The sequence below is a fragment of the Dermacentor albipictus genome, chromosome 4 (assembly GCF_038994185.2).
Source record: "Dermacentor albipictus isolate Rhodes 1998 colony chromosome 4, USDA_Dalb.pri_finalv2, whole genome shotgun sequence".
Lineage (NCBI taxonomy): Eukaryota > Metazoa > Arthropoda > Arachnida > Ixodida > Ixodidae > Dermacentor > Dermacentor albipictus.
Window position 1 is genome coordinate 152,494,246 of NC_091824.1, and position 17,591 is coordinate 152,511,836.

Genomic DNA, 17,591 nt, shown 5'->3' on the forward strand with positions numbered 1-17,591 from the left:
TTTGTCTGTCTGTCTGTCTGTCTGTCTGTCTGTCTGTCTGTCTGTCTGTCTGTTTGTATGTCAGTCCGTCTGTCTGTCTGTCTGTCTGTCTGTCTGTCTGTCTGTCTGTCTGTCTGTCTGTCTGTCTGTCTGTCTGTCTGTCTGTCTGTCTGTCTGTTCGCACCCAGTCTAGACATGGTTGCCAAGACCTGTCAAATTGAGGTACTTAAACAACGCTTTCCTGGCTTTTCGTGCCATCGACGCGGGCGGTCATTGTCCGAGGACCTTCATTTCTGAAAATGATCTAGAGTCCAGCTGGTTCAATGCTGTCCAGCTGGTTCAATGTTGTCCGGAGAGCTTCACGCTCGACGTCGTACTGGGGATAGAGACATTGGATGTGATCAATCACTTCTATAGCTTTACAATGGTCGCACATGGGGCTATCCCCTATTCTAATGCGGAACGAGTAGGCCTTCGTAAATGCCACCCCGAGCCAGAGGCCGCACAATACTGTCGCCTCAGAGCGGGAAACTTTTGATGGCACTTGCAGCTTTAAGGATGGATCAGGCCTATGAAGATGACACTTAAGGAGGCTGGGAGAAGGCCAGTATTTGTGTGTCATGTTTTGCGATGCTTTAATGATGAGCAAAGCTTTAGAAGACGGTGTTTCACTCGCGCGTTCTTCGGCTGTGCGTTGAGAACAGCCGAAGAACGTTGAGTTGAGAACAATGCACGCCTAACCACGGCCGCGATTAACTTACTGCAAATTATTTTTTCTTCTACCACATCTGCAGGTGAATGATCTCAACTGGACAGTCCAGCTCGCGTATGTCCCTAAGTCACAAATCCAAATTCGCTACATCCACTGCATTCGTTCCCGTTCGTAAATGGTATTTCCCATTAGCCAGCCGCATTTGCTAATTGTGTGTCTAAGATCAAAATTGGCTGAAAAATTTTTTTTGCGAAAATTTCTAGCATAAGATTTTTTTTTTAATACGGGTCTGGATTTCTTGTGGGTCTAAGGGGCAGCTGTTTTCTTTCTTTTCTTTTTAGTGTTCACATGTCTTCTGTATCTTTTATGCATCTGTGGATAGCAAATCTTCTGGCGATGTTTGTTCTAATGTCGAGGTCCAGCAATAAAAAAAAGAGAAAAAGAAAAGAAAAAATCATTCGACGCAATGCGCGCTAAAGCGTCGGGTTGCTGTGCTTAAGGAACCCGTGTGAGGCGTGTTGGATTCTGATTAGTACCGGATCAATGGTAAACGATTCATTGCAATTGAAGGTCGAGAACATTTGTTAGACAGACACAAACACGCCGACCGCAAAGTCGGCGATGTATCTTAACAACGCTTATCGTATTAAAAGGGGGCGACTTTCAAGGCAAACTCTTCACTGTGTGGACGTGCTTGCGCTAGGGTTGGACGCTGTGTGATGTGATCTTCACAACACCGCAATAAGACAACAGTACGGTTACAGTTTGGTAGTGGTAACGTATGAATGAGAGAAGATTGCGATTAACAAACTTAGATGGGCTAGTTGGTTGCTGGCGTGATAGAACACGGTTATAACGGCGCGATCGGAGGACAAAACACAGAAAGAATGCAATCGGCAACTGTCCTGTGTGCATTCTGTCTGTGCCCTGTTCTCAAATCGCGCCGTTATAACCATGTTCGAATGAAAGAAGATGTGACGCTTATGGTCAGTAATATGCTCGGCTATATCATAGGCGCCGACTATGGGAGTGCTCAAGGGCCCGAACCCCGTCCGGAGCTTTCCGAAAGGGGAGGGGGGGGGGGGGCTCTCATCCGGCGATGCCGTAGTCTACTGCAGTGCGCAAGCAGAGTGTTGTCACCCGCATAACTTGAAGTTTCTTTTCACTTCCCTCAATCTTTTCACTTAAAATTTTATTGTGGCTAATAGCTTACCGCATCATTGTTGCTGCGGACGTGAACGGATTTTGATTCATAATTTCGCTTTATTTCTGCAAATCCTGACAGTACTATATGAGGACAAGCACATTAGAAGCACCAGCGGCGGCTGCCTCGTTCGTATTTTCTCACTTCAATATTGTTTCAAATTTGGACTGTAACCATCATATCCATACAAAATATATTTAAATATATGCATAGGACGAAGTTTATGACATTTTTGAAGGAGAAGGTAGCCAATTAATAATTATTTCTAAACGTATAGACACCCTATACCTAGAGAATAAATATGTCGCTGTATGTTCACCTCACTTCTAATTGGCTTGCGGACTTTCTTGACCCTGAAAGAAAGATATCTAGACTTCAGTGACCCCTTCGGCACAGTCTTTTATCAACGGCGTGTGAATTGAATGTGAACGATATGTGTCTGAGTATTGCTTCTCTTTACAGTAAGTAATGCTAACAACTTATGAAGAAAAACTTTTAATCAGGTACAACATGTTTTATGGATGGAAACACCGTCACTTGCATGCAAAAGTCAAATATACAGGGTGCCCCTGTATCCGAGCCGCGAAGGACGTGATGGCAGTAAGATAGCCAGAACAAGAAGAACGCCGGTTTATTGGGGAGTGTTGCTTTTATAGCCGACCAAGTGATAACGGGCCGATGGCAGCGCGCATGTCAGGAACAGGCGCACGGTAATGTACGCGACTGATACATTAAGTGATATGATAATGATATGATAATTAATGATATGACTAATAAAAATCGGGCCCCTCGGTTAACCCCCTTTCTTCTCGTTATATATATATATGGGGGGGGGAGAGGTCGGGAAGCTGATCGCCCCTCCCCCGCGCGGAAATGTGAAAGCTTTCCGCCATATGAACTGTATAATACTCCAGGGCCTTCCACCACATGATTATAGTTCTATCCTGCTTGGCTACGTTAAGCTACATAATTTCTCTATAAAATAATTAAAATGAAATCGTCTCCGTAACAATGAAAGGACAAATAAGTAAACGGGCAAACGCGCAAGCGAAGAATTTTTCTCACGCGTTTTGCAATGCGCATCTGATAGTATCTTTTCATACTGCCGACTAAGAACGAAGTTATACCAGCGTTGTGCACAGAAACGGAAAGCTAAATTTGTTTACAAAATACGCGTTAAGGAAAAATGGTATAATTTTAGACACTGCGTGCCATGTGGAAGTTTTGCATGCAACATAGATGAATTTGAAGGGGGAAGATAAGACTCCTGAAAACTAAGCTCGATTTTTCGACTGCTTTTGTAAAAAAAATATTTTTAACCCTTTAGAAAACAGCGTTATCGATATAGTCTGGACTTACCTCGGCACTTTGTGGATCACACCGATGACTTTTGGCGAAGAAGAGGTCGTCCTCGGAGCACTGATTGATATCCATCGTGTTCAAAGCAATATTTACAGTGGCCACACCCCTGCAGAGAGTAGAGAAAAGAAGAAGAAAGAAAAGGTGAATCGTAAGAAAGATCTGTAACCTTCAAGAATTAAGTGGAAAAGCATAGCAGGACAAAAAGGCCTCTATGGGCGCCTTTTAACGAGGTTTTCCTTCGTCTCTTGCCACACTGCATTGTGATGAATAAGATAAACTTGTTTAATCAAATGAAGAGGCACAACGATTTCACGGTAGGTAGGGAGGGCAAAATTGCATAGAATTTCAATAATTCGCGTTGGAAACGACCAGCTTCTCCATGCTAACCATTTTGGCAGCAAGACATGCAAGAGCATATGTTGAATGTACACAAATGTTAGAAATGTGATGACACTTGTAGGTTTGTGAAACCTCAAATCAGTATCACAAAGCCTAAAATACTATACATTGGCGATAGTAAATAACACGGAGAAGACGAAACGTGGTCGAAGCAAAATATAAGGAAGTTCAGCATAGGATACTGCTAAAATTATTAAAGTAAGGAGAGGGGTACAAAAAAGAATAAGTTTACTTTTAACCGCTTTATTTCAATATTCTGTAAAAATTAACTTCAGTTTTCATCTTATATCTCGCTAACGAAACACCACATTCCAGTAAATCAAGTATTAGGAGATACTGGTTCGAAAGGTGAGGTATTCGGGAGGATAATGATTGAGCGCCATAATTCGTGCATGCTCAAGACATAGATTGTTTCTCGATTCGCATGGACTGTGGTTATTGCGGTGTATTGCTTTGAAACTTACATTGGTGGTGCGATACTGCTGTTACGTATGGAAAATAATGTCTGCTGGCTTATGGTTTTCACGCACGAAAATATGCACCCTTCAACTTAGGTGACAAAGTGTTGAAACTTGTTTTCTTATAGTCCTTTTTACCTTAATAATTTTAGGCGTATTCTGTATTGAACCTCAAGATATTTTGCTTCGATCACGTTTTGTCCTGTCCATGTTAATTAGAACCGCCAGTGTATCGAATTCTAAGCTTTGTGATACTGATTTGGGATTTCACAAACCTACAATTGTCGTTACTTTTCTAACATTTGTGAACTGTATTCGACATACACTCTTGTATGTTTTGCTACCAAATTGATTAGCATAGAGAAACTGATGTTGCTGTGAGGGTCGCATGACCAAGTCAAACGACATTCAAGCCTTTTGTCATGTATCTTAAGACAACTTTACAAAAATTGTTGTGGATAAGAAATAAAATGAAAACCACTTACGTCCCATAAGCGCCTTTGTGGTTTACGGTATGCGTGGCAAACAAATTCGAAGGAAGCTCTTTTAACAAAATTCATTCATTTAAGTCAGTGTGCGGGCAAATAAGTCGGTGAGCTTGCAAGTGTAGCCAGCCGAAAGCGATAAGGTTCCGAATTCTGAACGGTTTTTGTCCGTAAGTGCTCTTTGCCATTGGACGGCCTCTTACGCTAATAATGTGTCCAGCATCTGGCTTGATGGGCATTTGCTTTAACGAACAATTCTAACGCAAGAGTTTTTTCTGTGAATACGTTCCCGGGTGCGCGGGTAAATGGGCGCAATAATGCGCGAATAAGTAAGTGAGTGGCAAAGAAATGCAGAGAGAGAGAGAGAGAGAGAGAGAGAGAGAGAGAGAGAGAGAGAGAGAGAGAGAGATGCGATAGTGACTCAGTATGACCTTTATATGTGTTTGTCGATTAGCGGGTCCTTGAGTGAGCTTCATGTCTCAAGCGCCTGTAGTATAGGTGGGTCTCTAAAGAACGAGGGAATCACCAAAGTAATCATTCTTTCAAACGGTACGAACGCGCAACAAACATCATTAATAAGTAGAAAAAGAAAAGAAAATGTCGGTTCGCGCTTGTTTGTGGCCACATGCAATCGCAGAAATCCATTTCATTATATCCGTTTAGTGGAAATCACCAGACTGGAAACGTGAGGGTGGTTAACTGGACCGAGTCCTGTAGGCTTTTCTGCACTGTAGAGGAGTAAAGGGGATTGAAAGAGAAGGAAGACAGAAGTTCGCACTTTGCACTGTTGAACACACAAGCGTTCATCGCTGAGTCAGTCGCAGGCGGTCATACAGGCTGGTGCATTTCAAGAAACGCAGCAGCCCCTTTGTGCTCTTGAACATAGCAGACGCATGAGGCCACGAGCCTACGACCTTCTCCTCTGCGTAAGGCCTGTCGTCTAAGTTTCCCGAAGCTGACCGAACGTCACTACTCTCATCTTCGTGGGTGAGGCAGTCACTCAGTAGATGTTTCGGCGTTTCTTCAGCACCACATGTGCTGCAATTGGCGCTGTCCGCCATTTTAATTAAGTATGAGTAGGCGCTTGGGAAAGAAACTACTACTCGCAGGCGGCATGGTAACGCTTGTTCCCGTCGGTTAAAACCGCGTAAAAGTTGTAATATCATATGTGGGTCCATGGCATATAGGCTATGGTTGGGACAACTCAGGCGTATTTCATTTTGTTAGAGTTATAATGTGGGCAAGACCGCTGAGGTGCCGCGCTGCATCCATTCTCGACAATGGTATCGATGTGCTTTGAGATTCACCATGCGCCTCACGCAGTCATCTTTGAGAGAACCACATTTAAAGGTTGCCGAAAAATGCACTGGCATTTTTTTTTTGCTTCGCACACTGCGCGAAAAGAGAAGAGAGAGAGCAAGGACAGGAAAGGCAGGGAGGTCAACCGGACGAGCACCTGGTTAGCTACCCTGCACTGGGGGAGGGGGAAAGGGGAATAGAAAGGAAAAAAGGGGGAGAGTAAGCAATGAGTGCGTGTGGGAGGGACACTATACACAGGGGTACTATAAGCGGTCTCTTAAGCCGGTGCGCTTCAAGTATTGTACCGGTGCACGAGTCGGTTTTCGTGCCAGTGATGGGGTTTTCTAACAGCGCGAAAAATGCTGTTAGAAAACTAATAACTGGAACGCCAGTTTATTTCATAGCAAATTTCAGTGCTATGGCCACATGAAACTGGTGGTGACCTCGACATTTACATTAAATGGACAGGATGTCCTCGTTAACTTGCTTCATTTTTGTCCCAACATATATCCCGAGTGGATTGGTTCAGAAAATGAATTACTGAGATTTTGTAAACTAATCATCTTAACAATGCGATTTTACTTGCAGCTAGTGTCCGCCTCTTCCGAAAATCCACCCGCTTAAAAAAAGAGTATTTTAACTCACGGCATTAGCAGCACGCACGCACGCACGCACGCACGCACGCACGCACGCACGCACGCACGCACGCACGCACGCACGCACGCACGCACGCACGCACGCACGCACGCACGCACGCACGCACGCACGCACGCCCGGACGCACTCCATCTCTTTCTCCATGGTACTAATCAGTCAGCGAAGTGTGATGACCGCACGTGGCGCCCTTAGCTACTGTTAGCAGATGTGTGTTTTTATATTTCTGAATTATTCTCGCGTCATTCGTTTTTTTTATTAAGTACGTTCTTGCTCATTGATGTACAAATAAAGTTCGCGCACTTTCCACCATTCTGCCTGCATTAAAAACGAAGCTTCTTCAAAAGGCATTGCTGTTTAACAGAAAAAGCACGCTTTACAGGGGCAGACAAAAAAGAAATTTAGCAGACGCAGAGCTGGCGGTGGGTTTGAGAGAGATAAAACATCGTTATTGAAAAATCCCTGTTGGGTATGAAAGGGCAACGGAGGGGCCGGGAGGCTAAACCAGTAAAGCTTCGCTTTCCGTCTGACGCAGGCCAGGCCTTGAACCGTAGCGGCGTCCTCCGCCAGCCGGTCTTCTGGCCATTCGCTGAGCAGTATAGGTATTTTTTTTTAGAATTATGGTTTATGCTGTGTCTGATATTGCTTGGAACTGATGAGCATGCCCATATAATGTGACGGAGGTCTGCACGTGGTGCATGGCATGTCTTACAGTGTTATGAGTATGCTTCTGGCTGTATTCGGTACATGAGTAGTGGTGTAGGAACGGTGCTTTTTTGTAGAAGTCTCCATTAGTTTGCTTGGTGCTTGTTTAATGCTTTGTCGGGAGTCGGTTGAGACAGTCGAAAGAACAATCACATAAGCAAAACGACGATGTGCACTTTGAATATTCAACCATAGCCTAGATGACACTTTGTAACTGTTCGCATAGATGTCCTACGGACGTCGAATTTCTACATTTAGGTTTTGTTTCTGCGAATATGGCTTCAGATGGCTGTATATTATGATAAGTTCCAGTTCGTTTCCTTTTCTGTCTCCTTTTTTTTATTTACTTCCCCTTTAGGCTCATTATATTTAAGGTCAGAGGCTCACTGTGGAAAAAACGGCAGAAAACTTATTTTGATTTAGTTCAACATTATAGCGCCACAAGTTACTATTGGCATGCTGAAAGGCATCGCGTCTTTTGGTGCTAGTTGCTTGGAGTGGTCATTGCCGTTGTATGTCGAACTAGAGATTCCTTCATTTTGTTGCTCTAGCAATCGATCGCCGACTGTACAGTACTGCCAATCTACTAGGTTTAGAAAAAGGAAGGAAACCAATATGAAAGCGCATAAAAAGCTGTCACAGGCTAGAAAACTGTCGTTGTCTGGAGTGCGCTTGGAGGCTTTCGTTGGGAATACTAGCACTCTCAAGGTTTTCCACGCCATATTTTAATACATGGCTAACAAAAATGGTGTGGGAATTCAGAAGAAAAGACTCCTAAGATATTAGTACCCTCTAGATTTCGTATCAAATTTTGTTTGTTGAAAGGAGCAATGCCGTTTTTCCAATACCAGCAGATTCTCGTGATGAATCAATTTTAGAACACACAAGCTAAAATGAAAACCACATCGACTTCCAACTCTGGGGGGATTGTTCCTCAACACACCAGGAATTATTTAGGTTTCCTAAAAAAAGAACAAAAAAAACGTATCAGCAAGCTATATCTGCAAGACCTTTTGCTGATACTCTGAGATCCGTTCAGATTAAACATAGAGGTTCGGAAGGCACATGTTTCATATTTTTTAAGCGGACAAAATGGTTTGAAGCATATCTTTTTCTTATTTTTTAAGGAGAAATCTTTTGCGTCAAGATGGGAGCTTATTTTTGGCGCTCTGGTATTTTTCTCGGCCAAAAAAACATGGAGGGAGCAACTAGGTCCTGGTGTCCTGCATATCATGCTATGTGGGTGAGCCTCTCTTCCGGTGATTACTATTTCCCAACGGGACAAGGCGTGCAGACTGCCATCACAACACTTCCTGGACACTGGAAATCTTGCGGAAATCTTTCGGAAATCTTCCTTGCTGGAAATCTTGCGGCCTAATTCGCTGAGGTACGTCTTTATCTACGTCGCTGGTTTTTGGAGCCTTGCACGCACCTGAGGGTGCGTCACGCCAGAAGCCTCGACGCAGATGTCATCGGCATAGATTGAGAACTTCACCGTATTTGGCAGGCGTTCTGCGAAGCCAATGAGCACAAAATTGAAAAGTGTTGGGCTGAACACGCCACCCTACGGTAACTGAAGCTAACTACTTTGCCGATACGCTTCTGAGCTGTTCCGTTAGTAAGTTAGCGCTCGTGCCTTCATAGTAATAGGAACGGTCCCCCCCTTATTTCTTTTTTCATAGCACTGACGTTCTTCACAAGGGAAACAATGTGCTTCTGATGAAAACATACGGATGCGAAGTTGGCGCTGCTTTGATACCGGAAACAAGCGAAAGCTATAATGTTGACAATCAGCTGAAAGTACCACTCCTGGAGTTGTAATTACACCGAGCGGAATCAAGTCCACGCTTTCAGGGCATGTGCGTTTTCAATTAATCTGCTCAACTGAACTGTCCAATTATGTGAACTGCTTTTCTGTCAATTCGGAACAGAATTCTTTTTCTCAACCATGAAATTAGCTTCTAGGAATACACCGCATGGGCTGCCTCATGCATCCTTCTTTTGCCGTTATAATGACGTTGACGTTGGTATATTTCTTCTTTAAATATCCATTGAAGTTTTTTAGAATTTTATCAAAGTTCACATGACCAAACCTCACACGTTATTGGAAGATTTATGTCATTTGCTAAAATGAGCGAGCCGTAAGGTAGACTCGCCCAATATTATTATATGGATTATTCTTGCTTTGTCGCAAAACACGTCTCAGGCAAGGTTCGAAATAACTCCGCCCAACGGAAATAGCTTGCCTTTCTTGGTACTAACGGATGACACAGTATATGGACCCTTTTGTGAGCTCATGAGTGATTCTTGTTAGCAGAATTTCGCGGTGTTAGACGAGGACAGGCGCTCATAAAAATGTGACCTATAAAACGATTCGCACAAGCCTGGATTTGACGTAGTGCCAGTTTAGAGGCTGCTTTGGATGCGCCGGCGCCTATATAGCCTTTCAATTCTACGTCATATTTTTTCGTTTTCTTTCTACGTTTTTTTTTCTGTTTTCTTTTCTGGTGGTTGGTTGGTGCACTACAGTGTTGTCACTCTTGCGGCCATACACGAGATACGAACTTGAAGGAGCAACGCGGTATGTGCTAAAATGCCAGTGGAGCACTCCGATGAATTAACACACAAGCATTATTAGGGCAAAAGTAATAGCTTAGCTCTGTCTGCTATGTTCCTAGAAGTATTGCCCACTGCTTTTGGTCGCCTGTTTGGGACTACTTTCAGGTCCATAAAGGCAAGATGGTGGAATGACTGTATCATCATTTTGGCAAATGTTACGGCAAGGACAGTGCGAGATGTATTTGTTTGTTTGCCACATCGAAAAAAAAAACGATAAATAAAAAACTCTTTACATTCAAGCACCAAATAAAACTTTAGCACCTATTGCGGTGGCCTACTTCCAGTTGTAGACTTATTTATTTATTTATTTTTATTTCACTATACCTTAAAGGCTCTCTGTTGGAGGGTATTACATAGGGGGGGATATGCAACAATGTCAAAGGTAGCATCTAACAGTTGACAACAATACACAAGGTAAAAAGAAAAGCGAAAAACACTGAAGGCAATTATAGTCTGCAAAGATATTGTAAGCCCAACTTGCGTCAAAGCTTTATTTTATCCCATGCCGAACAACGCAATGGTTATGCAATGCAAAACACTGGAATTTAGTAGCACGATACAGTTATCTTTAACTGTAAGTAAATATAAAAACCGAGCAAAGGGCAAGGAAAACTGGAAGAGCGACATAATTTAAATAAGTGAACGCACTTTGATTTCCACTGACACGGAGGAGCAGCGTTCTCCACAAACGACCCTCGTACCGCGCGAGAACGACGCGCAGTCAGAACTGGCTTTTCGCTTAGGAAATTACCTCGACGGCAGCGCCGGTAATCGCTGCGTCTCGCTCCCGCCTGTCCGGGGGCGATGCGCTCTTCTTGAAGCCGGATCACTCCCGGGCTTCTTTCTCACGAGCGGTGAAACGTGCCCGGAGCACTCGTCTCGGACGGCTTTCGTTTATCGGGCAGCTCTCAGCTTTATTCGCTCGTGCCGGTGGGGGGTACACTTTTATAAATGAGCTCTCACGGGTGTCGGGCGAAACTCTTTCCTTTTCTTCCCGAAAATCCTCCCCGAAGTTAACCGCTCTCAATGTCTGCCCTTTCACCCTCATCGATGGACATATTGAAAGCAATCCCTATTCAATTTGGACCGTTCTTAGGACCTTAGGCTAGCGACACCGAAGAGAGGCTACGGAATAACTTCCCTAACTCTTGCTCTGCATTTATTGATTGGATAGTAATGGTGCAGGCATAAAAAAAAATTGGGCTGACACCGTCTCCGGGGACGTGAGATGTGAAACGGTGGTCAGTGAAGCGAGGCGTATGTGAGTATTGCATTCGAACCCTTTAGACCGATGGCACAGCGTTGCACACTTTTTACCGTCCCCGGTGCAATCTTGAGTCTAAGTCGGTAGGAATTACAGTTGATGGCGCGCCTCTTGGTTTCCTTAAAGTACAGTGCAGTTTTTGTCATAGTCTCAACAGGCGCCTTGTCTAAAGAGTAAGACCAGTATTGTGCTTCTTTCAGTTTTACGTGCCTCATTCCCTTATTTCCTTCTTTGTCTATCGTGTACGCTTTGAAGCCAGATAAATAATATCAATAATAATAATAATAATAATAATAATAATAATAATAATAATAATAATAATAATAATAATAATAATAATAATAATCTCGTACTTTTTCATGCCACAGAGTTCAGTGGTGCTTCTTATGATTCACGCGCAACCCTCCTTTGCTCTGCTTGATTTCACGAACCACGATGCTAGTAGCGAAAGAATAGAGGTTCTTGCTCACATATGTGATCGTAAGCGTCAAATAGAGATTGAGTTTACACTGCAACGAATGTAGGACGTGTTGGATGGAGCTGCCTAAATGTATTAAGAACATATTTCTTGCACGTCCCTTCCAAATGAATCGCTACTTTCTCAACGCTTGAACCACTGCGGCATACTCTATGAGTCGCTTCGCCCAGAGCTACCACCTGATCTTCAATAACTGGCTTTCACGTCGCAACGCTAAGAAATACATCGTACTGGGGGCTCTAGGGTAATTTTCACCAGCTTAACTTGTTTAACCCGTACATAAATCTACGCACACGAGCGTTATCGCGTTGTGCCTTCATCGAAATGTATCCGCGAATCGAACCCCGGGCCTCTTTCTCAGCACCATTATAGCCACCGAGCCACTGCTGCGTGTGTAGCAAATTAAGCGGGGCCACTCGTCTTGTAGTATGGCGTATCGTAATGAATAAGACGCTCTTTATTTGCTTCGTGTTTTTTCACCGAATGATTCCACCTTTGCATCTCACGACCAGAATTTCATCATTCCTGCCATCGGACCCAACAACGAAGACGCAGCGCTTTCGAGACAATCAACTTAAGCAGGTGACTTGGCGCACCTTTCCTCCAGCAGACCTGGATGCGCGTGCGAGCGGGAAACTGAAACTTGCACGAAGTTGGAAGACCCGTAAGAGTGCTCGATGGGTCGCCTGGGAAATAGTGAGCGTTGACTGCATAATACGGACGCCCCTCGAAGTCGAAGCCTGCTGCGGGAACCCTTTCTTTCGGGGGAGTGTGGGGGACTGATTGTAGCGGTGGCCAGGGAAGGAAGACGGCCAGGGGAAATGCTGGTGGCAGCGAGGCGGCACTGCCGTCCGCTGGGCCTCATCGGGGCAGCCGAGCACGGAAGGAGCGATCGTTAGGCCATTTCATTATGCGCAGCCGGGGCGGCACCAACACGCGCCCGGAAAACGCTGCGCGGCCCGGCAAAGCTCTTTCCTCGTTTTTTCTTCTGCTACTCTTCCTTTACAGGCCACCTCTCTCACTCTCTATCCACAGCCCAATACCACGGCCCACTACCTCCCTTCGCGCTTTCTGCTCCCTACTTGCTGCACCCCACTTGCCGCGCTTCTCGAACGGTAACTTCGGCGAATTTGCGGTGCTCGAACGAGAGTGGCCCACGCTCGCTTTGCACGAGGAATCGCATCCATAATTCAGACGCGTCTATTAGCGAAACGCGTGGTCCACGCGTGGTGCCGGGTTCCCCCTCAACTTGCCTCTCGTAGTAGTGGTGCATACACTTACGCGTCTCACACAGCTTCCCCTTCGCGTTCAACGCGATACGCGCAAGGGGGTCAGAAACCGACAGCAGTGCAAGCTGGAGCGTTTGCTGTGTTACGTCAGATGTGCACCGCAGACGGGTCCGTGGGTTTAGGCTATTAAATGTCTAACATGTCTCGAGTAACACCAGCCTAGAGCACACGAACGCAGGGCTTCGCAGGGCGCTGGCGGCGTTTATCTGTGACGTCGGCATCGTAGGCTTCGAACAGCGTGTGTAGCGTGCACTCTGCCGCAATATAGTACGGTCTATCTTCAGAAGACATGCACGATGAGTACTTGGCTGCTATTTACAGCTGAAGTATGGAAGTGAGGCAGGCAGTTAATTTAATAATGTACAGATGTCATCTTAATGCATTTTAACGGCAGTTGTTTCGTATTGTTAAAGCAGAAGTGTTTCGGTAATGTTGTATTACCAGCTAGGGCGTTATCATGAGAAGGTGGGGTTACTGTACGTACGTGTGTCAATAATACTTTATAGCTTGCTGGAGCAGCGCACTGCGTAGTAAAAATAGAATAATGCTGCAATATGTAAGGTTCAAGATGCGGAGGATAAATGCAACGTGGCTTTCGTGTCCGTGTGCCTGCTGTAGGCCAGATGTATTGCCCCTCATGACGGGCAGCGATGTATAGACATCGCAGTCTTTGCTTCGCAGCGCATTGCTTAGCTGAAGTCGACTTTGCGCCTTACGTCGCAGACAGCCATTTCGGGGCGTCGAATCACCGTCAGAGCGGTTTGGAAAAGTGGGAATGACGCTGTACTTTTAACATGTACATTAACATCGCTTCTATCAGGGGCCCAACCTTCCTTATACTCCAATGTTTCTCATGTACACGTGCAATAGCGATCGACGCAACTGCTGCGCCGATGTCTGGGGGATATGTTCTGCCGTCGAAAAACTGAGAACCGCCTCCGTGCGGTTGTACACACGAAAATCTTTCCCTGGTGTTTTCTTTGCAGAGCTGTATGCCTTGCCTTATTACCCCACAACAAAAACAGGTTGCGGTTAGTGCCCACAAAGCACGCGTTTGCTTTGAGGGCACTATTCGCAACTATTACTATTACTAAACATCAGTGAAACCCAGTTATCGATCTGCGGCCTGCCTTTTTCTTCTTTTATTATTAATTCCTTTGTTTTGTTATGGCGTGGAAAAACTATATTTTATTGATCGGTTATAATCGTTTATTCGAGCCGCAACCGAATGCTCCCTCTTGTTCCGCCGTCGATGCATGCGTATTCAGCCGAAACATTTTTTGAGCGTGTCGCGTTGCTTTCGCCTTCTGAGCTGCAGTTCGCTTTGCGTAAAAGCTGGCTTGCGCAAAGACGCTCTATCGTGTCGCTGCTGATTGTGCTGCTACTGTGAGCTTTCGCTTTAGTGGGCAAGCTTATTCGGTAAGCAGCTCATGCAAGCGGATACAGAAGTAGCGATATTCTGACGACATAATGGTAGCCAGGGGAACATAAACACAACAGTCGTTAGACGCCAGCTGCGTATGATAACTTCGACTATGATTTGGCGCGGAGTATTTCGATTCTCTTTGATGTGCTTGTTTATCTGCGAAGTTTGTGCGTGATCCGAGTGCTCGCTCTGATATTTCAGAGTTCCTAGAGAAGGAGAGTTGGATATTGCCGCAAGTCACGTAGGGAATTTTAGCTCCAGCTCATGGATTGCATCACCCTGAATGCACGTAGCTCTTAATCTGTGCGGGTGAACTACGGTTGATTACCGCGATTACGACAAGGCTCTGAAGAAGTGGAACTATAACAAAGACAACAAGTGTGCGTATTTGCCTGTCATGCACACAGCATGACAGGCATGACCGGCCCTACTGTGTGTGATCTGTACTGTGAGTTTTACTTTATTGTTTTAGATTTGTCCTGTTGCTCTTTCTTTCCTCTTTCCTCTGCTCCTTCCTATCTTCCATTTCTGTGTTGCTGTCTCCCCTTTCTCAAGAATAGGCAGGCGTTGTGCCCCTTCCGGTGGCAGTTGCCGGCCTGCTCCTCGCTTTCCCTTTCCTGTCAAATGTATATATGTTTTCAAAAGAACACAGCCAAGGCCAGCTTTCGTGGCTGCCGAACAAGTTTCTTGTCTTATTTGCCGTGACTGCGTGCAATCCGGTCGCATACTTCTCTTATGCTTCGTATTTTTCTCTCTTTATATGACTTTTTTACCGTAAAAGTGAAAATTCTCAATACACATGGTGTATTAGCTTCACGTTAAGGTGCACGTTTGGCAACTTCGCTGTCTGCAAGTCAGATAATTGCTAACATTACTTTATTACGGCGAAGCTGTTGAGCGCTAGTTCCCCCAGGATCGTGTCCGTGTGTCGACGCACAATCCCGAAGACATTGCAATGTCGTGCCGACCGGTGGCGGAGGTACAGTTCGCCATTAAGGGGCCCACATACACACCTTCGTTGGTCATCTTCATTCACAGAGTGGAAGGGCACTGAGTTTTTAACGACCAATATAACAAAACTTAATGTCCGCGAAAATAAAGAAATCAGAGAGAAACAAAGCAGTTGATAAGCAAGCTCTGATCTACATTGTATTACGAGTTCGACCAAATGAACGACAACAGCAGTGATATTAGAGATGGTGGCCGGCCAGTGGCAGAGAGTACTTACGAACGAGAAGCTTTTGTGAATTCGACTCTGTAACTCTGGAGCTGAATAAAATCCTGCTGAAAAGGGCATGGTGAGAGCGATCAAATGGAAAGGTACTTCACGAAAGAGGGAAAGGAAGGATAGCTAAAACAGGGAGATCAACCAGATGAGCGTCCGGTTAGCTACCCTACGCAGGGGTAAACAAAAATGGAAATAGTGATCGAGTTAACGCTTACTTACATGGGTGTCACTTTTATCTAATTAAGTAAAGGGCGAGGGGGAAAGTGGGAATCGAAAAACGAAAAAGAGGCGGAGGGGGAGCACCGTTCGCCCGGTGGAAAATGCGCGCGAGGACCACAAACTGTCGCTCAACTGGGTGCACTTAAAGAACTGCACTAGTGAGCGAATAACGTTTCGCAGCAGTGACCGATGTGGCCAGAGGTTCCGCGTATAAAACTTGCGTGTGCTTGAGCGTGCCTATTGGCGCAACGACGTTTGCCACTGGTATCGATAGATTAAGGACGCATGACGAGTGAGTGTACCCGTTCCCTAACCCTACGGTATGCAGTGTGAGTCGAGAGGGAACCCGCACATCAGAAATAGCAGCAGCACGACGAAGGGAATCCGGGACAAGATCGATGCTGAGCAGCAGCGACCGCGACCTCCCACGTGGGCAATCAAAACATCGTTAGGAGCCACACACGGCGCACCGGCCGGGCTCTGCTCTCGCTACCCGGAAGAGACACGAGAGAAAGACAAAAGTTTGCACAGCGCAGTCCGGCTTTACACAGGAGACGCGCTCTCTTAGTCTTAGCGATACGCCCCCGTTCTCGTGGAAGGTGATCCTCTCGGGACCCAGCGGTGAGCGCTGAGCGCGACATAAGTTCTCTGAATGAAAACTTTATGTACAGATGTGCACGCATCTGCCTAGAGCACTCGAGTGCTATATTGCCATTCGAAAAAATGAATAAAAAAGCAAGGGTTGGGGATGTAGAGAGGTTGTTACCACAAGAGCTATGATGTTCCACGTACTGAGATACTCTGGGGCCAAAGTCACAGAATATCGTTCGTAAAAAAAAAAAAAAATTCTTTGGCCCGCTATCTTCACTGCTATTACGCCGCCTATGCTGATTGGCCGACGCTCTTATTATAAACCACTCCGCTCTACAGTCTGAAATCTTTTTGTAAATTCGAGCCCTGAATGCTATGTGGCTGCAACAGTGAATTTGAGCCAGATAGTATCTGACAGTTATCACGACTATGTGGCTTCATGCGGCTACTCCTTTGCAAGCTCGCTTCTGGTATGCAGCATTACTCTTCTTTATACTTTCCATTGAATTCCATATACCGCTGGCTGCAGACTACGGGTGTGATTTGTAGCACCCAAACTCTATTCAAATATATCCCGTTCTAAGGTATCAGTAATGTCGATATTGATAGTGTTTATCTCTATTTGACACTACCATTTTCATGTCACTAAGGCTTAATGTTATTAGATAAGAAAGTAGCAGTGTCGCGCAGAGCTAAAGCACGGGAAGATGATCTTATAATCGAAGTTAATACAAAGGACGCTGAGCTCTGAGAGTTGCAGGACTACTCGCGCTCAATAAAGCATGACACCAGCGGTCGAATTAATGAAGATTTTAATTTGTAAGAGATCTTTGTCATTTACTTGTCGTCCTCATTGATTTTATATTCGCTAACATGGTTAACTTGAGCCACCACTGAGGAACAATTCTAGCGTAAATGGCTTTTAAATGGCCGTGCGCGTCGATGGCACAGGAAACCACGCAAGTGCTATTGCAGTATATTAAATTGGTGGGTCCTTGCGACCGCTTGTAGACTCGGTGGGTGCCTTCAAATGTGCGGGAAATTGTGCTCTCTCTCTTCCTCTCTGTCCTCTCTCTCTCTCTTTCACCCTTATATCAACTTCCTCCAGTGCAGCGCAGCAAACCGGACGTGTGTCTCCTTAAACTCCCCGCCTTTCCTCTTTTCTGTTTCCCACTCTTTCGCTGCGCCAGACCTGCACACATCGCACGAAACACTTTGCCG

General features: G+C 45.3%; 1 protein-coding gene across 1 annotated transcript in view; it reads right to left on the minus strand.

The window, feature by feature from the left end:
* smog (G-protein coupled receptor 158 smog) overlaps positions 1-17,591 on the minus strand; it is a 226,614-nt gene that overhangs the window by 78,173 nt on the left and 130,850 nt on the right. Inside the window, exon 3 of the mRNA XM_065441820.2 lies at positions 3,255-3,363. Coding sequence (XP_065297892.2) covers positions 3,255-3,363 — 109 coding nt within the window. The remainder of the gene's footprint in view (positions 1-3,254; positions 3,364-17,591) is intronic.